The following is a 21490-nucleotide window of genomic DNA, read 5'->3' on the forward strand; positions in this document are numbered from 1 at the left end:
TATTCGATCATTAATAAACATATCGCCGAAGTGACCAGCAGGAGGTATCAGCTTCAGACCACCAAGCTGGTAAAGCTGACAGAACCTTCAAGGCACGAACGCACGATCGCCTAGCGCTGTCGAGTCAGCGAATCTCAGATGCTTGGTATTCAAGAATATAACAAAGACACGGAGAGCAAAAAGGACAAGCCGGCTCGCGAAACAGACTTAACCCATCATAGGAAGGAAATTGTCCGTTTAGACCATCGAAGAGCTACTTATGTTCGCAGACAGCTGGAGTGCGCTGGACCAAGAGCTAAGGAGCGACGTCAGTCATGTCGGCCGGAGCTACTCACGTGATGGACGACGCGGCCCCCGTGTTTTAAGACCATATTGGGTAAAGCCAGATGGGCGGTGGATGACTGAGAGGAGAAGCTGAGATAACAGATCACAACTGCTATCACTTGTTACGTACCTCGACCTCTGCTTCTGTTTCATCAGTGTCACCATGCATTATCAACATTTGATTGTTTTTAAGTGATTATCTCCCTTGAGTATACAGTCTTCTTTCTTTCCTCGCCGATACCACCTGACGACAATTCCAATTGTCATCTCGCTGCCTAAAACGCTGAGCTACCGCCGCAACCGGGTAGTCTTATCTTAGCCTCCCGTGAGGAGTCGCAACACACTCCAAGCTCCAAAGGTTGTCTTCACCACAAACGAAGCTTCAGTAACTAGATCGCCTGAGTGCCTGCTTGATCCATTGGACGTTGTCGATGGTAGTTTCGACGGTGACTCTCCACACTGTCTTTCAGCGTTTTCCCATCAGAGTACGAGTCCGGCTCCTTCAAAGCTTCGAAGAATAAACCAAGATGAGTATGAATGTCTTTCGCCTGTTCGGCGATCTGTCTCACATATCGTCAAAATGCATCTTAATGTGGGCCATTCATCGGAACAAAAGTGCGGAAGGTATGTACTGACACTCCCGCCCCTCGCAATAGGGATAAGGACGTGCAACTGACTCTTCGATTTTGAATATCAGGTGTCTCGCTACTCACACAGATGCTTTATGCTGCTGTGTTTGTCACACGCTACCTTGATCTGTTCCGAGGAAGCGGTTGGAGAAGCTTCTACCTCGTTTTCTTCAAGTTTTTCTACATATTGTCTTCTTTCTATATCATTTTCTTGATGATGAAGGTCTACCCGCGGACACGTGAGAGAGAGAGGGCATGGAAGATGGCTCTCGGTTCCGTCGTGCTTTCGCTTGTCCTAGCGCCGATTGTGACTCCAATTTTCGACGACAAAGAATTCTTCAAAATCCACTGGTTCACCGAGGTGGGTCTAGCACGCCGTGCACACAGAGATCTTGTTGCCTCAGTGCTGATTGGAAATACTATGCAGACAATGTGGTCCTTCTCCATCATCCTAGAATCCGTATGCGTGCTTCCCCAGCTCCTTCTACTCCGTCAGACTACCGTTCCTACGGTCATCGACTCATACTATCTCCTCGCTCTGGGCTCTTACCGCGCGTTCTACATACTGAACTGGTTTGTGAGAGGGTTCGGTCCCGAGAAACACTGGGATCCAATCGCTATGATCTTTGGTATCGTTCAAACTGCTTTCTATGTCGATTTCGCTTGGGTCTACTATTCTCGTCAGCGCGTCAAGCTTCGAAATGGCGGTGTGGTCGATTCGGAAGATTATAGCAAAAGTTGGATAGTGAACAAGGTGTTCAATATCAGACGGCGACGAGAAAGTCTGGACGAGGAGCAGAACCTTACCGGAGAAGGAATGGAAGGGGAGAGGGGAGATGGTGGTGATAGGCCTAGCAACAACCGCTGGGGTGCTCGCGGCATTTCCATTTCAGCGGACGATACCTTGGACGAGCACACCCGGCGCAAGCCTGGGGATGCGGATAACGAAGGCTTGGAGGGATTTCTGGAGGATGAGGATGACAGTCTGGACGACCAAACTAATGGGCAGAGCCCATTGCATCACGCATCGGTCACGTCCAATCGTGACTAATAAACGCTGTCCATGGCGATACTTATATATAGAAACCCTGCAGCAAGTGGATTTGATCTCCTTTGTCCCAGTGTCTCTTTGGCTTTGGAGTGATCAGTTAGTGATTCTGGCAATGTTTTGGGGGTTATTAGGATAATGGCTCAAGGCGCAATCATCGATCAATGCTATTTTTGATAACGGGCAGTTAGCCTTATCTGCTTTTAGGATATGATGAGATCATGGAGAATCATACGCATCTTTTGACTGGATCATCAGATTAAAGTAGTGCGGAGATCCATGGTAAGGTCAGGATCCGCCGACTAAGCTGTGATTTAATCTTTTAGTGGAACCTGAAACGAAAGCCAGACAGAGTCCAGTGTTTCAGAGTCATTCTGAGCCATTGCTGCGCCAGGGCATAGCCACGGAAAGAAGGGTCGAGTTGCACTTCTATCCATTCAATATGCAAACAGATGGTGCATGAGTCGATACTTGAGAAAGATCCAATGCTTCTCCGGAGAAGAAGAACGCCTTGCAAGGGTAAACAACCCTTGTGTCGAGTATCAACTTCAAACATTTTTGTCCCCATCATGCCCCATCATGACGACAGAAAGCACATTTACCCAAAATGGACTATGGTAAATCTTGGCACCGCCTGCCGAAATCCCGCAAGATCATGTGTCAATATCTTGCTATGTCATTTCGATGATTTCAAAGCCAAAAATTGCCAAAAAATAATCCTCGGAGAAAAGAATGACAAATTGTCCTTCAAATTACCCACCAGAACAAAAGTCCCATTATGAATTTATGACGGAATGCCAAGCTCGACAAGACACGCTCAGCTGAGTCGACCTTTGTCTCTTTCAGCAGGTCATCCTTATTATCCTTGAGCAAACGGTTCATGCTCTCTAAGCGCCAGTGCCAGCGCCATCCCGGAGATAAAGTCGATTTGGAAAATGATGGTTCAACTTGCTCAACCGACTGGCAGGAAGCATGACCTCTGGCGCGTATGCGGCATGGTCTTGTGGGACACGTGGCTCTGAATAGAGGGATGCAGACGACTGGCGAGATAATAATAATGGGAATCCGGGAAGCTACCATTCACTACTTTCCATAGAAAGCTTGCTAGTCATGCAACCAAGACAGTTAGTGATGCGCAATTACGGGAGATTGATTGAGGCTTTGAGCCAGGCTCTGCTTAAAATCTCACCCTCATGGCTCAGGCTTTCGCACTAATCCCACTAACTAGTTTAGCTCAGTCAGATCAGGCGTCTAAGACACTTCTCGGAGCCCACTGAACAAGCCAAATCCTCCAGGGGTTTGCAGCCGCAATTACGAACAAGCGCTTAATGGGCCGCTATCCGTGCATCCTTACCTGGCTCAGGACACGGACTGTTCCTTGATGGACCTGTCTTCCCTGACATAGTCCAAGTGGGTTTCTAGTAATGATTTCTTGCTCCTTAAGTCATGCTGAGCAGTGAATTATCCGTACCCCGGCCCCATAGCCGTCTAGAATCAAGGATGTAGACTCGCTGTTCTGGAACTTTAGCCCTTTTCCTTAATTTCTTTTGATTGCACTCGTCCTACGATCCGCTTACTGGCATCATGAAGAGCATCCAATTTCTATAATACTCCACTAGCTAGTCAGTCCTTCGACGTCTTTAGCGCTAGCCCCTTTACTATCATTTGACTCCTGAACTGCTGCAGCGGGCCACTAAGCGACTGATGCCATTCAAATGTCATTCTACAGGCTCCCACCGCCCCTTCCTGGCTGATCCGATGCATCGGGACTTTGATGCTGCGGGAGCTACCCTTCTTTCCATCGATCAGGGTGGGCCAGATGCTGATGTCTGCGCCCCGAGAGTTTGGGGGCTGGAATTCTAGCTGTCATGTAATCGCGGGAGACGATATTGCTTTCCTTTGATAACATTTCGGACCCCATCTCCGGGATAGCCAGGCGCTTAAATGCAGAGCCATCGTCGTGTCTACACCTCTCGTTACGAGCATCTTTGTGCGGCACAGTGATAGACGGCGGTATATCCGATGCTTTCTGGAGCTTTTTTGGCCCGTTGTCGTGAGAGCTACTCGAATCTGGGCCTGCCTTGCAAGGCACTTCGACCGCGTCTTGATCATCCCGACTGGCGTATATGAACCTGGATCAGACATTTGTTGGACGTTCTTCTAGTCTGCAAACCATTCTATACCTTCATTTCGTACCTCGAGAAATAAATTAGCTGATGTGCAGAAGTGGCTACTCTGAAGTCGTCGTGGCGGGCCTTTATATTACTTTCAGTCGTCCATCCCTTTTGCTTCTTGCCGCCGACACCTGTTTGTCCTCCTGCTTGTTTCATCAAGCGTTTCATCTTTTTCACCACGCATCAGTTCATTCGCTCTCGTTCTGATCTAAGCGCGTGCCCCGAGTTTGCTCTATGTATCCTCAAACTCCTTCCGGGTTCGCCGGCCAAATGCCCTATGGCCAGGCCACTCCAGGAAGACAAGGTGATGACTTGGACGAATACTATGAGGCACTACCGCCGCAATGGTCCTGTGTTGAAACGGTAGGCCAATCTTCCGTACCATCATCCGGTGTTTCAGCTAGCTGACCAGACATTTTGTGCTGCTTAGTCTCCATATTTAGCAATGAACCATCCGAACTCTACCACAGCAGCTGCATATCCGTCCGCCGCTATCTTAACACCAATCAGTCTCCCAGACAGCTCCTTTATCCATGCAAGACCGAGCCCGGCTGTTAGCCATCGTTCGCAAGAATATCAATACAGCATATCTGAAACGGTCCCGCAGCATGGGCTTGGGATCACGGCACCGTTTCCAAGTAATTTCCCCCGAACAGTAACGGCGGGTCTGGGACACGCTATAGATCAATACGACTTTGGCCATGCTGAAGCTACACTGTCTCCACATCAATCTCCAGCGAAACGAGTTCGAAGAGGCAGCCTGAAAGCCGCAAGTTCGAGTCGTGAAACCCCAGTCTCAATACTGCCTCATCCTGAGGGACTCCAGCGACTAGAGCAAGAACGGCGACAAGGCCATATTGATCTTCATCCCCACCACCGGTCTCGCGCTCCCGGCCGGGGCCGGCGCGACCCGCAAGCGGAAGAAGAAGATGCTTTTGTCGAGGGACTGCGAGAACAGAACCTGGCATGGAAAGTCATCCGGGAGATGTTTCGCGAAAAGTTCAACAAAGATGCATCAGAAGCACGCCTACAAATGCGGATGCTGCGCCGGCGCAAAGAACGGCTAGCGCGGTGGGATGAGCATGATGTGAGTATGTGTGTCATGACTCGCCTCTGATGTGTCGTAATTTATTAATAACCGACTGCTCCAGATCCCGCTTCTCATAAGAGCTCGAGACCATTGGGAACGTGAAAAGTATCGTTTCATTGCTCAAAATGTGAGATTGTTCCTGACGTTTTACCATGGCATACCATACATGTTCTGCGAGCTGACATTTTGATGATGAAGATGAGGGACCTAGGCGCTAGAAGGACATACACCCCGCAGCAATGTGAGGCTCAACTTAAAGACATGGAAGCTGAAAGCCGAGAACGTGCCGATGCCTCGTTATCGCAGATGACAGAGCGCTCACGGACTCGAAAACGAGTTAGAGCCAACAGCGACGCGGGGCCATATCTTCGCTGATTTCTCTATCTTTTCTTTTGGCTGACTTCCACAAACATCGTCCACAAGCGCATTGAGTTGATCTTGCACATGCCGCATTGGATGGCATTCCTGATTAGCAGGGTTTAGCGCAGCGCATAGCATTATGCGTTTTCATTGCCTTAGTGGCATCTCTCCTCCCTTGCATATTTTCCCCTTCGCCAAATTTTTTCATGAACATATTTTTATTTTTTTTATTTTTTTTATACAACTCTTGTAGAGACATGTCGATACGAAATTGACCATGAGCACGTCTACTGGTCATATGAAATACATAAAACCTTCTATATTTCATGTCTTCAAAAAGCAGTGCCAATTTTTAGTCTGGAGCAATCGCGGCTGGTCACTGCAGTACCCTCCCAGGCATGAAAACAGGAGCCGATCGCCCTTCCTACGCTCACCTGTGCAAATTCCCGAATCCTGCTTTTCGAGATTCGAATCTAGAACCTGCTGAGAATCATCTTATCCTACCACAAGCCAAATCAGGCCCCATGCATGCATAGAACCATCTGCGGCTGAAAACCAGGCCCAAAGAAACAGGCAGCATAGCATGCGTACCCGTCCCTAATTCCAAAAGAAAATTAGACTACGCCATGGCGGTGGGGGCTATATGTCTGTATTAACTACGCACCAGTGAGCATGCGGCGTAGGCGCTTAACCTGCAGGACGTGCAGCAGACCCCGTGCAAAGGAGTGGTGAGCCGGGCTCGAGTTTCAGATATGCGGCTAAAGATGGAGTAAGAGCTAAGGGATGTTAATGCGGGCTAGGCTATTTAATCTTCAGCTTACATAGGACATAGATATCCACGCACACGGACATATACGGACATGGTGACTTATTTCCGTTCTGGGATGTATGTGGATGGAAGATGATGGTATGGATTCGTCGTCTATGGTCAAAATTGTAATCTCTAGTGCAAAGAATAGGCGCGTCGAGATTTGTTCGGTCCAACGGTATCGCTTTTAACGTGTCAGTCATGTCTGCATGTCTGCCCCCATTTCTGAAGACCATGTATTTCCGCTGCGCATTGCTCAAAGATAATTAGCTAGCTTCAGCAGTTTCTTCGTCTGATTCAAAGTGCTCCTCGACTACTGGGAACGTGCACAAAGCGGCAACGCCTCCCAATCCGTCCAGTCTTCTCCCGCTCTCATGGTCGGAGCTGAGTACGCGCACTTCGCCCCCCTCGTCGTCCCGGACTCGGTCAACAAGGGACACCCATCGTTTGCGCTCCGCCACGTCCTGTGACCGGAACAATCGATTTGAGATAATGAGGACGCCGCCCCCACGGCCCACGGCTCCTTGGTCGACTGCCGACTCGACCTCGCGGGGTCCATAGACGGCCTTGTTAGTCTCCTTGCGGAGGTGCCCAAGAAAGTCGTCCATCAGTTTGGTCTCGCGGGCATATTTGGTATCTGCAAGGATGGTCTTCACTGCAGGCGATTGCAGAACCTCGGCGAGAGAATGCAGATAGCCTGAGGCTGAGTGGACGACGACAATACTCGGCAATAGACGTTTGAGGGCAGGTGTAGTCGTCGAAGCAACAGACTGTATATATTTCTGAAAGCCGGCAGCGACAAAACCAGGAGACGCAAGAAGAACGGGCTTGACGGGCTCGTTACTAGTGAGAGAAGTAGCGCTGGTGTTGAACTCCATCTGCCGGAGGAGAGTGTCCAGTGTGACCTGGTAGAATTTTGACATTCCCTGTTTCGCGTAAGTAACTATTTCTATGCCAGTGCATTGGCACATCGGTGGAGTACCTTATCATGATCGCCGCCTCCGCCGCCTTGTCGTTTTCGCGGAACCGACATCTCGACCTTCTGCTTCAAGACGGTTTGAAATTGCCCAATAAAGCAAATGTGGGCCAGTCCCTCCTGCATAACAACAGCGACCGCTTCCGCCCTCCGTTTGCCGCTCTCGTCAACGGCATCCTGGAGCATCTGTACAGCAATGCTGTCCCACCCTACTCCTTCCCCATTCGCACCGATCTCTTTCTCCAGGGTGAAATTGCGATTCAACTCCAGATCTAATGTATGATGTTGTCCGACTTTGGTGTGCGGTGTCTCGTTCACAATTGTTCCTCCAACGTGCAGTTGTGAGCTCTGAGGGTCGAAATCCAAGCTTTTCACACGAATTTCCAGCGTTAAGTGGACTCGGGATGAAGTTGTTGTACCGGTGTCGTGTGTCGTTGTGACGCGACGGATTGCGCTTGCGCGAAGGAGGTCACCAGGTCTGATGAGGTTGTAGGCGTGCCACTTAATGCAGAAGCCGTCAGAGCAGCTAAGTATCCGACAGGGATCGGGTCGCATACCATATCCTCTGGCTCTTCAGGACACAGAGTGACTGTGCCTGAGCCGCCGTGCTCTATCCTGTTCTTTATCAGACGCATTTGAGCAGTAGGTGTATAGATGTGGGATGTTGGAAAAAAGATAGCCAATAGTATGTATATCCAAGATATGAGCGTTATAAGTTGTTGTGATAGAAGTATGCTTTTCCCAAGAAGATGCTTAGTACTCAATCAAGACAACGGTGATAGAGACACTGTCGCCTTCACAAATCATGAAGAAACCGACGTAAAGTACAGAGATGATTCGAAACAACTTCAGGCGCCAAGGCAGCTTCAGGAGATGCGGGACAGTTCCTGAATAGGACTAGCGCAATTACTTATCGATAAGAACGTGGAACCCTAAACCCTGACACCATCAGTTGTGCAGATAGAGAAGTGATGTCATTCATGGTATGTACCTCTCTAGTGTAAGGTAGTAAGGTACATACACCTCAGGAGTGTCTCGAGATCATCAGAACGGCTTGCTTCCAGGCCAAAATAGACGGTTCAGGAGAACCAAGGCCGGTTTTCTCCAATAATCTTAGCCTTCCCTGATATTGAGCCGAGCCAACTCAATACCATTATCCGTTCCTGGAACCCGACAAAACCTGCCCCACGTTAGTTGCACGCCACCGCAAGACCCATCAGGAAGCTTGTAATGGCATTTGACTTTCGGGGAGGGGTGCGACTAACAGTCTCCAAGGTCTCCAAATCGTTATGGACTCCAATGGATGACCGGTGGTATAAATACGGCTCCGAGTTCGTGCAGCTGTGTGTGTTTTCTCATATCCGTTCTATTTGTCGACCGATTGCCCCTTTTGTCATCATACCACTCCGTAGTAACTGCAACAATGGCCCCGCTATCTCTTCAGTCGAACTACAAAATGGTTTCGGGATATGAAATCCCGGTTGTTGGGTTCGGTGTGAGTACAAATCCCAGTGACATAGTTTCGCCTATGAATCAAGCTGCTGACGCAAGAATCGTAAGGTTTATCAAACGTGTGTTCAAAATTTGTAGCAAGTCATCATTCGAGGATTGAACTCCATGCCTAACCCGTAAATGGCAATGCAGGCCACCCGAGATCACCGAGAAGGTCACTCTCAAGGCGCTGGAAACTGGATACCGCCATGTAGGGGCCATGAAAACTGTTTGGAGCATCAGGGAATCAAGGCTAACCGGGCCTGCTCCACTAGATTGACAGCGCCAAATACTATGCGAATGAGAAAGAATGTGCGGTGGCTATGAAAAAGTCTGGAATTGACCGTTCCAAGCTCTTTTTCACCACCAAGGTTCCCGCGTCCTCCATGTCCTATGAAAAGGCCAAGGAAGCCATTGAACAAAGTGTCGCTGCTGCCGATCTTGGTTACATCGATCTGTAAGCGGATAACCCCGGTCTTTGGCGATCAAGCGAAGCCCTCGGCTAATAAGGGGCAGAGTCCTGCTCCACGCGCCCTACGGTGGGAAGGAGGGTCGCCTTGGTGCCTGGCGCGCCCTCGTGGAGGCTCAGAAGGCAGGCCACATTCGTTCCATTGGCGTCTCCAACTATGGCATTCACCATCTGGAGGAGTTGGAGGAGTACATTAACAGCGGTGTTGGAGGCCAGATTTCTGTCGGCCAGTACGAGATTCACCCCTGGTGTGCGCGAGAGGACATTGTTGCCTGGCTGAAGAAGCGCAACGTTGTCGTTGAAGCCTATTCTCCTCTTGTTCAAGCTCAGCGCATGGACGAGCCTGTATTACAGAACTTGGCCAAGAAGCACAACAAGACGGGAGCTCAAATCCTGATCCGGTGGAGTCTGCAAAAGGTACCTCCTTTTGTCTCTAATATCGATTGAGTCTGTGGCTAATGCAGTCTTGCAGGGGTATGTTCCTCTTCCAAAGTCTGTGACCGATTCCCGTATCGTTGAGAATACGCAGGTGTTTGACTTTGAATTGTCTGGCGAGGACATGGAGAGTCTGAACACCGGCATTTATGCCCCTGTTTGCTGGGATCCTGCTAAGGATGTTCCGCTGTAGAGCGATTCCTTAAATTCACTGAAAATAGCAGAAAGACGATAGCAGCAGGCGAAAATATATACGTCTATTCCGCTTATATACAAAAAACAACACAGTGACTTAGGTAAATGCAGGATTTTAATAGGCAACAATGATCAAATCTCCAAAAAAGTTGTCTCTCTCTCTAGATGAATTGAGCACTTTGTAAACTTAAGTGGTACTGGCTGCCGTGGGAAATGGGAAACTCCTGTTGATCTTCTGGCCGGGACAACATATCGCCGCCAGACAAGGATGTCAACAATAGCTCTCTCCGCGTTATCTGTACAATCTATGACAATCAACAATAACAGAGAGAAGCCTACAAGTTACGGTCTTCAATTGCACCGCTACATCTCGATCAGGCAAACCTATACCTGAACCTACCCTGTCATCCCTCTACCATGCCCGATCAGCCGCGGCGCATTATTCTGGAAAAATCCAAGACAGTGCGCCGCCGGTATCAACGGAGCAACAAACGATTCCAATTCACAGCTTCACAGATTGAACGCATCGAACGCGAAGAGGAACGCGAAGCACGAGCTAAAAAGATTAGAGAGAGGGAGAAGAAACGGCAAGCCAATAAGAAGAAAAAAGCCGAAAAGGAAGCCAAAGAACGCGAAGCACGAAGACGACTCGGTCTCCCTGATCCTCAAGCTCTCCCCATTCCTTCCAGTCAGCCATTGCTTTCCAAATTTCTCAAGAAGCCTGCAGCGAAACCGGATACTGAGAGCGAGACTTGTGAGGATACGGAGCCGGACAGCCACAGCCAGGGGAGCATCGCAACCGAGATTGACGAGAGCCTGCTCTCGGATTTAGATGTCGCTGTCGTCGACGGTCAGACGGCTGCCGGAGTATCAGAGCCAGATAATCATATAGTAAGCGATGATGGCAACGGTCATGTTGGTCGGACACAGGGGGACGATGACGAGTTCTCCGAATGCTCGATTTTCTACGACGAAGACATTATCAAAGAAGTGGAAACAATTGCTACTGCGCCAGATACGACGGGCAGGCCGGGGAAAATAGATCAGGCGACGAAAGAGCCATGCAAACCTGCGTTGACGATAGGAGAATCATTCCAAGATGACACGGCGATACTTCTTGAAGAGTTTGGCCATGAATTCGCCAGCGATGAGGAATTTGAACAGGAATTGATTCGACTCGATACTGTATCTGTTGGAAACCCATCTTGACTTTTTGACTATACGAATACTGGATATTCAATATGCGATTGGGAAAATGTCTAATTTTGGTGGATGCAATGCCACACGCCCTTGGCATAAGTTCATTTTTGAGGGATAGGCTGCATTGGAACCATTGTTGACAGTCACTGACAATAATTCTGCAACCTCGCAGACTCGCGCAGCCCAACACCGAAGACAGCCGCTTGATCCGACCCGACGGACGGTCTGACGGCAAGGCCCGCACCTATCGGATCGTGATGCCCCTCCTGTCGGGTCGGGCGATGATAAGCTGGGCGGCGGCTGAACCCCGCCATGGTAGCAGGCATTCCGACGGAATCAATTATTCTGAACGAGAATCATGAAGGCAGCTTTGCACGAACAGAGATTATGTGGTGACAATAGGAATGACCACTTGGACAGCCGCCTGGCTGTGCTGAAGACACTATATCGGAGCTCATTATCGATAAGATAGGAGAACGAAGCCGAAGAAGTGTCAAGATAACGGTGGGTTGACGTCAATGCGGAATAAAACATAGCGTGTCGGCTCGTTTTGTTTGAGAGCTTCTTGGAGATACCTCATTGCTATCTATTTTTTCGCATTCAGTAAATTCGAACGCTATTGCATTCTCCTTCTCGTCTTTCCTCACATTTTGTACTGGCACCTGTTACTTCCAGTTTCATTGACTCGAAGAGATGCCCTGCCTCGAAGTATGTGGGCACTCAATCCACTATGCTGATTCCCATCCCAACGGAGCTCCCGAGGACGGTGCGACCATTGTCTTCATACATGGCCTTGGCTCCTCCCAAAATTACTACTTTCCTATTCTCCACCATCTGACTCCTAAGCACCGCTGCATCACCCTCGACACCTATGGTTCTGCCCGCTCCCCGTACACCGGCCAGGCGATCACCATTTCTACCATTGCCTCGGATGTCATTGCGGTGCTGGATGCGCTAGACATCCCCAAGGCCGTCGTAGTCGGCCACTCGATGGGCGGCCTGGTCGTGACGCTCTTGGGTGCAAACTGCAGCGGTCGCATCAAGGCTGTAGTAGCCGTGGGTCCCACCCATCCCTCGGAGACCCTAGCATCCACGATGCGCCAGAGGAGCGACACCGTGCTCGAGGGTACGTTGCTTAGTGCCTAAACTCATCGTCGAAATGTATTACGTGTGAGCTAACCCAAAATAGCCGGCATGGAAGCGATGGCCAACACCGTCCCTAACGCTGCTACAGGCTCGCAAGCCTCCCCGCTCGCCAAAGCATTCATTCGCGAGCTCCTCTTAGGCCAGATCCCAAAGGGCTACGCCACGCTATGCCAGGCTATTGCCAAGGCCCCCGCGATCGACTACTCATGCATCACTGTGCCGTTTCTGCTTATTGCGGGCGAAGAGGATAAGTCAGCGTCGTTGGAAGGGTGCAAATATATCTTTGACCGGGTGTCAAGTGAGACGAAGAAGATGGAGGTATTGCCCAAAGTCGGCCATTGGCACTGCATCGAGGCACCGGATCTGGTGGGTGGGATGATTGCGGGGTTTATTGAGAGAGTGTAATGTGCTGGGAAGTTATAGTATGTTGGCAGATATTGAACGAATTGTTCTTAAAATATTTAGTGCTTCATCGCGTTTAATATTCCAGCTGTATCATTGCACCTGACGATCATCAAGTTAGAAGACAATTTCGGCAAGTCCAAATCAAGATAACATAGACTCAAAGCTGACTCCAGCAAAAGAGAATCCATCATCGCATCACGGTATCACAGAAAACACACAGATATATATACACAAATCCCAGCTATTGTCGGACTCCAGTCCATTCCATCGGACTAGATCCGGTCCGCTACCAGCTTGACATCGTATTCAAGCTCAAGTCCAGCTTGAGGGTCATCCTTGCGCGGTACAAAGTCCACGATCAGCGAGTCCTTAACGGCAAACACCGAGTCGTTCGTCAAGTACTTGTCCTGGCGGTCGAAGATCTGCGTGGTGAGTGGCTTGTAGCCTTCGTGCGTAGCCTGCAGTGCAGTTAGCCCAAGCTGCCTCTTTGTCAGGCTACTGGGAAAAAGCGAATACTCACGATGATGTGGATATGTGCAGGGCGAAAGGGGTGTCGGTCCATGAGCTCGAGTAATTTCCCGGCGGGACCTGTACATCACTCAAGGTTAGCGTTGCTCCGACTCGTAGCGATGGTGTCCAATACGTACCGTCATTCGGAACAGGGTACGGCGTCGGGCGCAGGCAGTAAAAGTAGTACCGCCCGTCAGCATCCGTCTTGAACTTCCCACGCAGGTTAAACTCCTCCTGGTTCGGATCCTGCTGCTCGTACAGCCCGTTCGTAGACGCCTGCCACACCTCCACCGTCGCGCCAACGAGCGGCTCCTTGGTCTGGAAATCGATCACCCGGCCGTGCATGAAGACCATCTCGCCGTCCGGCACGTCCTTGACGATATTGTCGCCGTTGTTGCGGTAGGGGGTGTCGGCGCGGAAGAAGGGGCCCAGGATGGCGGTTGCGGTGGGTGCGTCGGCGGCCTCTTCAGCGAGCTTGAAGGTGATTTCGTCGACGAGCCTGTATACGCACAGCAAGCGATACGGTTAGTACTGGTATCGGGAACTGCAGAATAGGGATATGTGATACGTACGACTCCAGCCCGATCACGTCGCAGACGAGCTGGCCTTCGTTGCGCTTGTCATCGCTCATCTGGCCGGCCCAGTTGAGCAGCTTGACGCCGGCCATCCATTCATCGACGGTGAGTTCGTTCTCGCGCGCGAAGTCATGCACATGGCGGATCAGGCTGGCCATGACCTTCCGGAAGCGCGGGTTGGTCTTGGGACCCATCGCGTCGATGACATTGTCGGTGAAGTTGGGGTCAAATCGATGAGTAGCCATGACTGTAGGAGGCCTCAAGGATCGTATCCGGTAGTGAGGTTGGGTATATACTGTATCGGAGTTGGAAGAGAGGACGTGGATGAGAATCTATAACAGTCAAGGGAAGAAACAGTCGCAAGGACTATCATCCAGCTTATATTCCAACAAAATCTAGATCAATAGAGTATGATTGGAAATACTCGCTTTCCGGACGCCAACATGTGCCCCAGATCCCAAGAAGACCCCGCAATTGATGAGAGTCCGTCAACTGCTATTGAACGCCGGCTCACCAACATAGTTGCTGATTGGGCCGTACAATGATTGGCCATCTAGGATTGATAGACATTGCAATCGGAAGCAGTCCAAGCCATCAATCTAATTGCACTTTGTTCCGTCCTGTCATTTGCAATGCAAAACCGTATGACACTTTTCGGATAGGGAGTAGAGGACTATGACGGCGATCCGATTTCCCCGCAATCCGTCGGATGTCGGATAGGCGCGCTTATGTAAGGTCCCAGCATTGTCCCCGCACCGTCAGGTGATTTTGCTTATCATTATGCATCAATAATAATGTTAGAGCTGACTGGCAGACTACTGCGTACAGCTTCAGGGCTATGTGTAATATTAAGCATTTGCGCTCAGATATAGATCAGTAAGACTTGTTCACCACAGGATCATCGAGATCATCCATTTCTTTTACCCCCTCTCCTCCCACCCGATCCTGCTCGCGGATCCTTGGGATTGCCTCTCTGAAGCAATTCCGAAGGCAATTCCTTGATCGTTTGCCCACGTTCCCAAATCTTCCCCAGCCCACATTTCCGTTCCACAACAACATCAAAGAATTCAAGGGGTATAATCTTCTGCGATGTGCCACCTCCGGCCTCCTGACTCTCCCCTACATCCACGCCCTCACTCAGGATGACACCATTCTCACTGCGCCAGAACGGACACCCCGCAGCCATCGCCTTCTTGATGTCAATGTAGATCAGAATCTGCGCATCTCGCCTCATCCCGGAGATTACCCGCCCATCGTTTAGGCCCGAGGGTGTCGTAGCTGAGTGCGCCGTTCCATCTAAATGCGCAGGTAGCACGGATTTCAGGGAAGGGCCCGTTGCAAAATGCACCTGGTTCCGTCCCATGCACCGCAGCCCGCCGGATTGGAGAATGGCCGGCCAAACGGCATGATATGTGCCGTGCACAACAGTGTCCGGTAACTTCGACTCGTCTTCCAATGTCAGTCTCTCCAGAAGAGCGGCCGCGTCCACGCTCTTAATGCTATGTCCCTGCGTCGCTCGGATCAGGAAATGAGACGGATCTGTATCGTTCACGGTGAGTGCCGTCGCTGTTGCGTTCTCTTGCCCCGCGCTGGTGGTTGGGACTTGCGACGTAGGCATCGAGCTCGGTTCTGTTTCGCAGACGGGGGTCTCTCCTTCGCGTGCCCCAGACGTTGTCGTGTCGCTCGTCGCCTTCGCCGAAGGGATGTGTAACAGCGCAAACCGTTTTTTATCGGACGAAGCAACCGCGTGGATGATTTCAGGAAGGGTTACCTTGAGAGACTTGATTTTTTTCCATGCTAGCTGTGTGTGAGATCTGTGTATCAGTCATATACCCTATTGAATGGTTCCGTCTGTCGTGCATACCACGTCCGCCACGTTGGCATACCCTTGAGAATCCATTTTCAGCCCTTCCTTTTCTGCTGCATGGCGCAACAGCAGACTTAACGCTTTGGAAATGGCCACTTCACGACTCTGGTGGCCTCCTCTGCCCCTGCGCTGATTCTGCGACATTATGACGGACTCGGCAAGCGGAGAGAAGGGGTATGTCGTCAATGAACGGAGGTTCTGGGTTCGGCGTAGAAGAACGGCGATGAAGCGGTCTTGTCTGTTGATTGCGCTAATTTTTGTACTATATCTGAATCCCACAGGGTCAGTAACTGACTCAATAGAAGACTCATTCGGAGGCTGAGCTCACGCGATGACTCAACGCGGTTGCAGCGTGACCCGACACCGGTTTTCTCGTACCGTTAGATCAGGAAAAAGATATGAGACGCGTCCACAACGGCGCCGCAAGCTGCAGGAAAACATCTGCCATCAGTATCAGTGAGAACAGGATTCTGCTTGATTTGGACATACCACAATGATAGTACACGTTCGACGATCTCAGGTCTGCAATAGACTAGACGGAGAAATTCTGATTGACATCATCGGCGGGCAATAATATTTCCCAACAGACCCACCAAGAAAGAGCTAAAGTAGCAATACTCCATCCTCAGAATAGGTATTTCGTGAATCGTAGATTTGGCCAGTTATTGATTCTAGGCTTATGATAAAAATTTTTGAGGAAAGAATATAATGTCGATTAGTAAAGTGTGCCTAATAATTTCATGCCTCCATAAATGGGTATCGAAAGTAACAGAAAACTATCCCACCATCCCTCATGAACTTCTAAAACCATCCTCGTTGCAAGCCAAATATATGCGACGAATTCCTTACGGTATAGGTATAGGTCATGGTCACCGGTCGCAAATGCAGCTGCATTCTGCGACGGGGCAGACGTTATGCTTTGCAAACCATTCTCTGGCATGATGTGCATGGAAACCATGATTGCAATTGATACAGAAGACGACGAATCTGCGCATGATGTCGGCCTCTGTGGGTTTGCGCTGCTCCTGACCAGCATCGGCAGCGATACACGCCCTGGACATTGGATCTGGGGAGCCCATCCAGAGCGTGCAAACTCCACAACGGGGCATCGGCCGTCCACACCTGGCGCAGACCATTCCTGACATAACAGCTGTACCCAAGGGATTGCCAGCGGTTTGATGCACCACTTCCCCTGTAGCCGAAGGAGAAAATTGGGAGGATGCATCATGTTGGGTGAGAGGTCGAGTGCAGTAGTTACAAGTCAAGCTGACTTGTTGTCGGGGCGGCTCGATGAGTTTGCGCCCGTCCCAGGTGACGGCAAACTTGCGCGAGCCGACATCGAATCGCGCTCTCTCTAATTGGAGTTTCCATGAGTTTATCTGCCAGCGATAGGTTTCACGCCATGCTTCATACCGAGCCCTGCCCCAACCAGTCCTGATGAAGCGTGGGACTGTGTGGCTCATGGCTAGAACCGGCGTCTGAACATCATTGAATTTGTTGATATAAGATTGGAAAAGGTCCAAGCCAGAGTGGCCAAGCCCCGTGAGGACTATACCTTCAATGTCGCCTTGTCGGATGACTTCAGCAATGGTTTCCTTCAAGTACCCGGAGAGTTCCGCGTCAGGAAGCCAACGTAGAGCTACCTCGATCCGGTATCTCAAAGGAAGCGTAGACTCGTGAATAACGGACTTCCAATCTCCTTTACTCACGAGCGCCAATATAGCTCGTGCATAGGGGTCTGTGAGCTCCTTAGCGATCTCCGCGCATGTCTCTTCCCAATCTGAGTCGGTATCGCCTTTGGCCGCGCCTGCGATAGCCATGGCAAGCAGCTTATGCGCCTGGGTGGGCGTGTGACTGCGCAACGCCTGGTACGCCAGTTTAGCCTCGTCCTGGAAGACGGCCAATGCAGCTGCTTTAGTATGCTGATTGTCTGCAGAAAGCCTTTTGACAAGTTCCTCCAACTCGCGATGAGATTGTGCCGCACCACAGAGACGCAGACAAAGTCGTCGATGTTCCGGACGAGCTGTCTGACACCCTTTTGATTCGGGTAATCTTAATTGCTCCCGGACAATATCGATAATACTTTCGCTGATAGATGGAGACTCGTCGCCGCTTGGACCGATGTGCCGGCTGTCATAACTTTGACCTGCAAGAAATTAGCAAACCGCATAATCAGCAAAGACGGAAATACCCTACCTAGGTCATTGTTCCAGATATCGTATACCCCCAGGTAATTGAAATCCAAGCCATTTATGATCATTGACTCATCAGACGAGTCCGAACGTGCGCCTGTATCGCCTGTCAGAGAATCTATACCAATGTTATCGTAAACATTACTCACGTTCGACCCAATCCCAGAGGCACTGAAGTTGAGGGTCATCGGCTAAGATTTGCTTGTTGCGCGTTTCGTCGAATAAGTAGCCTTCCTTGCACCGTAGTCTGTTTACGGTCAATAACGCCAAGGCTTCCTCTGCAGTGAGAGGTTGACCCAGAGTTCCCACTGATAAATTCCGTTCTCGAGATTCACGACTGGAGAGAGGATCTTTGACACGGGCCTCCGATCGTGCAGCTCGGCCTCCTTGCGACAGCTTCCTCTCTTCTAAAGCTGAAAGATTCGCCTCGCGAATGCTCTCAATTACTTCTGAAATCTTCGTCTGATCCCTGAAGGCGGGCCGTAACTCAGTAAAATCGAGATGATTCTCCGAGCTACCCCGGATCAGAACACCCTGAGAGGATAGCCGCACAGGCGGAGACGGAGGCTGTACTGTAACCAGGCTGACCCGACCATTTCCAGCTAACGTTATAGCAGTGGGCTCGCTGGAAGTACTCAGGTTCAGAAAGTCGAATGCCACGACTCTATCTGACTCCTTACAGCCTCTGGTCGGATGATTGAATGGGCTGAGGACATCGCGGATCGATTTCGTATAGATCTGTTCTGGATAGGTATGAAAGGACCCTTGCCCGAGGGTCTCTTCCATGGACATGCGGTACTCTTCTGACAAGTACTCTTTGACGATGTCAAAAGTTTTGAAGCCGCCAGTGTTCGAAAGCACACCCAGACAGCCTCTTTTGGTCTTCGAGAATCGCAGACTCCAGAGAGATGTTTTGGGCCCGAAGACATTCTTGAATTCAAGCGCTGGGCCCGGATTTCCAGACTCCAGCATATTCGCACCCCCGGTGACATTAAACCGGGAGCTGGCCCGTCGGTCCCAGAGGCAGATGGTAGGGTCGTTCGTTGGATAACAGGATGCGATATAGTTCTCATCAAGCGAATTGATCGCAAGATTGTGAACGCATCGCGTGGGAAACTGTAGAGACGGATTGCCAGGACCTTCTATAGGGACTTAGTCGCACACTCCAGCCGAAAGAAGGAAGGCAACAGGGTACAAGCGCCTCTGCAGGAAGGGACAAAAAACTTACCTCGAAGATCATAAATTCTCACATATTGGCCCTTCACCCCAGTGACAAGCATATCGGGCTGGTCTCTAAAGAATTTGACACTCGTGATCGGCTCCGAGCTAGCCAATTTTCTGAGAGGCTCGACATATCCCTTGGGACCTTTGTTGATCATACGCTGATTGACATCCCAAATATTCAAACAAAAGTCGTTGCGAACCCGATCTAACCCAGCAGCCAGCAGGCCATGTCTACTGAACGAGACAGCATTGCAATACCGCTGATGGCGAATGGGGAATGAAATCGACTCCGCATTCTCGCTGCTCAAACGCAAGACAGTCGCGTCACCAGAGGATTGGCCCACAGCAACAAGGGACTCGTCCACGGGAGACCAATCGAAGGCGCGAAAGGCAGGCACCTTTGTGTGCGTCGACAGTACTTCATGTTCCAGATTCTTGCCGTCAAATCCAGTGACTCTGCAGAGTCGGAAGGTTTTCCCGGTCACGTCCACGGAGAGAAAGCGCTGCTCCGCTGCGGTGGAGGACGGGGCCCAGCGAATGGCGGTCTCCATTGTTTCCTTGCGAATTGTCTGGGCTGTCGAGGGTGCTCACAGAAGGTACCTTATCAAGCAACCTGGCGCATTCTAAGAAACAACGCTCAGCTTGCAAAGCTAAGCTGACTCGAATCGAGCGACCGGACGCATATTAGCAACTGGAACTCTTTAGAGGACAAGGTTGACGATACGAGGGCGCAATCCCAGTATTTCTCAGCTCGCATTGAATAATCAACAGGGTAATTCCTCCCGTGCTCTCTTGAATCGCTAAGCGCGTCATTACAACCGGCCCCGCTCTGATTGGGTGCAACTGTTATGCTGTGGGAACTCCTCGGGCCGACTGCTGATCCGCTTATTTTTTGTCACTGTATTTTATTTCTTCGGCCATTATATTCACCTGTGATCAGCAGCGGACCACTAAACGGCATTGCAACCGTTTTCCAGTGACAAGATGCCCAGAGAATACTCGAGGGAGAAGCGCTCTCCTTCCGATTCCATGACGATTAGTAAACGAAAATACCACGAAGGCTCGGAAGACTCTCAACCAGCAAAGAAGAAGAAGATCCACCCTCACAAACATGAACACAACCACCCCTCCGTGAACGAGTTGAAGAAGCGCATCCGAGATGTCAAGCGTCTGCTCAACAGAGTCGACCTCCCAGCCGATGCGCGCATTGTCCAGGAGCGTGCACTAGCAGGATACGAGAAGGATCTCGAGGATGAGTTGGCGAGACGCCATCGGTCGCAGATGATCAAGAAGTATCATTTTGTTCGATTCCTTGGTACGAGAATCCGTCTACAATTTGATCCTGGCGAATGCTTTGGAGCTAATATGGAGGATCGCAGACCGAAAAGCCGCCTCGAAAGACCTCAAGCGTCTCCTCCGCCGCGAACAGGAAATCTCCAATTCCGATCTCGACCCAGCAGCCAAGAAAGAGAAACTAGCTGCTCTCGCAGTGAAAATTCACGCCGCGCAGGTGAATCACAACTACCCCATCTACTACCCGCTTACGCAGAAATACGTCGCGCTCTACGCAGAGCAGAAGAAGAAAAAGAAGGAGTCCGGCGCACAATCGGAGAAGCCGAATGAGCCTGAAGCGGAGGTTGTCAGCAAACTCATATATGACACGACGGGTGAGAGACCGCCCATGTGGCGTGTAGTCGAGAAGTGCATGGAAGACGGGACACTGGATCTTCTACGTGAAGGGAAATTGGACGATGGTGAAGGCGAGAAGAGTTCACAGGCGTCCGAGCAGAAGAAGTCGAAGAAAAGCGCGGATGACGATCAACCTGCGCGCAACAAGTCCAGTAAGGAAAAGGTCTCCGACAAGGCTAGCGGAAAGTCGAGAAAAGCAGAGGGCAAGCACGACAGGAAACCCAAACGGTCCGCGGCAATGGAGGGCGCATACTGGAGTGCTAATGAGCACGATGACGGTAATGAGAGTGACGGTGGTTTCTTCGAGGAGTGATTCGTCAATTCGCATTGCATCTCCGGCCTGTTCATTGAGCGGTCTGTTTTCAAGTCGGTTAGCGTCTGTATTTGGCTCCTCCATTCATCCTGTCAGGAAGCATTCATGTCTTGTCACTATCCTGTATATCTTCTATTTGATACCCAAATTATGAAGACTCCTCAATTGCCACTGGAAATTTTTGAGTGTGTGCTTCTTGACATTGTATTGCTCACTCTTAAGACCTAAGTCCCTGAAGACACTTTACAAGAGTACCCACTTCCTGCACCAGCCCGACAATGATTTGAGTCATATCACACTTGTATGAAGCCTCGACCGAATAAACTCCATTTGCACCATTTCCTCTCTAAGTAACTGCAAGACAGACATA

At 50.4% G+C, this 21490-nt stretch overlaps 10 protein-coding genes across 10 annotated transcripts; 6 read left to right on the forward strand and 4 right to left on the reverse strand.

Annotated features, from left to right (window-relative positions):
- Positions 1–851: 851 nt before the first annotated feature.
- On the forward strand, positions 852–2004 carry ALT_4559 (ER lumen protein-retaining receptor; the record flags this gene model as incomplete). Its single annotated transcript, XM_089599772.1, has 2 exons — positions 852–948; positions 1022–2004. 2 exons carry the CDS (start codon positions 852–854, stop codon positions 2002–2004), a joined length of 1080 nt encoding a protein of 359 aa, XP_089456110.1.
- A 2405-nt stretch (positions 2005–4409) lies between these two features.
- Positions 4410–5640, forward strand: ALT_4560 (uncharacterized protein; the record flags this gene model as incomplete). The annotated part of the gene is made up of 4 exons (XM_033559048.1): positions 4410–4538; positions 4606–5262; positions 5327–5392; positions 5464–5640. The coding sequence occupies 4 exons, from the start codon at positions 4410–4412 to the stop codon at positions 5638–5640; spliced, it is 1029 nt and encodes a 342-aa protein (XP_033414939.1).
- Positions 5641–6699: 1059 nt separating this feature from the next.
- Positions 6700–8044, reverse strand: ALT_4561 (putative translation factor pelota; the record flags this gene model as incomplete). Its single annotated transcript, XM_033559047.1, has 3 exons — positions 6700–7359; positions 7416–7910; positions 7967–8044. 3 exons carry the CDS (start codon positions 8042–8044, stop codon positions 6700–6702), a joined length of 1233 nt encoding a protein of 410 aa, XP_033414938.1.
- A 788-nt stretch (positions 8045–8832) lies between these two features.
- On the forward strand, positions 8833–9997 carry ALT_4562 (aldo/keto reductase family protein; the record flags this gene model as incomplete). The annotated part of the gene is made up of 6 exons (XM_033559046.1): positions 8833–8904; positions 8970–8980; positions 9054–9111; positions 9176–9357; positions 9417–9786; positions 9842–9997. The coding sequence occupies 6 exons, from the start codon at positions 8833–8835 to the stop codon at positions 9995–9997; spliced, it is 849 nt and encodes a 282-aa protein (XP_033414937.1).
- Positions 9998–10416: 419 nt separating this feature from the next.
- ALT_4563 (uncharacterized protein) lies at positions 10417–11208 on the forward strand (the record flags this gene model as incomplete). Its single annotated transcript, XM_033559045.1, has 1 exon — positions 10417–11208. One exon carries the CDS (start codon positions 10417–10419, stop codon positions 11206–11208), a length of 792 nt encoding a protein of 263 aa, XP_033414936.1.
- A 684-nt stretch (positions 11209–11892) lies between these two features.
- ALT_4564 (alpha/beta fold hydrolase) lies at positions 11893–12750 on the forward strand (the record flags this gene model as incomplete). The annotated part of the gene is made up of 2 exons (XM_033559044.1): positions 11893–12325; positions 12389–12750. The coding sequence occupies 2 exons, from the start codon at positions 11893–11895 to the stop codon at positions 12748–12750; spliced, it is 795 nt and encodes a 264-aa protein (XP_033414935.1).
- A 272-nt stretch (positions 12751–13022) lies between these two features.
- ALT_4565 (intradiol ring-cleavage dioxygenase) lies at positions 13023–14080 on the reverse strand (the record flags this gene model as incomplete). The annotated part of the gene is made up of 4 exons (XM_033559043.2): positions 13023–13208; positions 13271–13338; positions 13398–13759; positions 13833–14080. The coding sequence occupies 4 exons, from the start codon at positions 14078–14080 to the stop codon at positions 13023–13025; spliced, it is 864 nt and encodes a 287-aa protein (XP_033414934.2).
- Positions 14081–14742: 662 nt separating this feature from the next.
- On the reverse strand, positions 14743–15846 carry ALT_4566 (tRNA 2'-phosphotransferase; the record flags this gene model as incomplete). The annotated part of the gene is made up of 2 exons (XM_033559042.1): positions 14743–15636; positions 15700–15846. The coding sequence occupies 2 exons, from the start codon at positions 15844–15846 to the stop codon at positions 14743–14745; spliced, it is 1041 nt and encodes a 346-aa protein (XP_033414933.1).
- A 725-nt stretch (positions 15847–16571) lies between these two features.
- Positions 16572–19669, reverse strand: ALT_4567 (putative WD repeat-containing protein C12G12.01c; the record flags this gene model as incomplete). Its single annotated transcript, XM_033559041.1, has 4 exons — positions 16572–17848; positions 17899–17991; positions 18044–19036; positions 19123–19669. 4 exons carry the CDS (start codon positions 19667–19669, stop codon positions 16572–16574), a joined length of 2910 nt encoding a protein of 969 aa, XP_033414932.1.
- A 433-nt stretch (positions 19670–20102) lies between these two features.
- On the forward strand, positions 20103–21120 carry ALT_4568 (Efg1 domain-containing protein; the record flags this gene model as incomplete). The annotated part of the gene is made up of 2 exons (XM_033559040.2): positions 20103–20433; positions 20498–21120. 2 exons carry the CDS (start codon positions 20103–20105, stop codon positions 21118–21120), a joined length of 954 nt encoding a protein of 317 aa, XP_033414931.2.
- Positions 21121–21490: the final 370 nt, after the last annotated feature.

Source organism: Aspergillus lentulus (genome assembly GCF_001445615.1).
Source record: "Aspergillus lentulus DNA, contig: Alt08, strain: IFM 54703, whole genome shotgun sequence".
NCBI classification, from domain to species: domain Eukaryota; kingdom Fungi; phylum Ascomycota; class Eurotiomycetes; order Eurotiales; family Aspergillaceae; genus Aspergillus; species Aspergillus lentulus.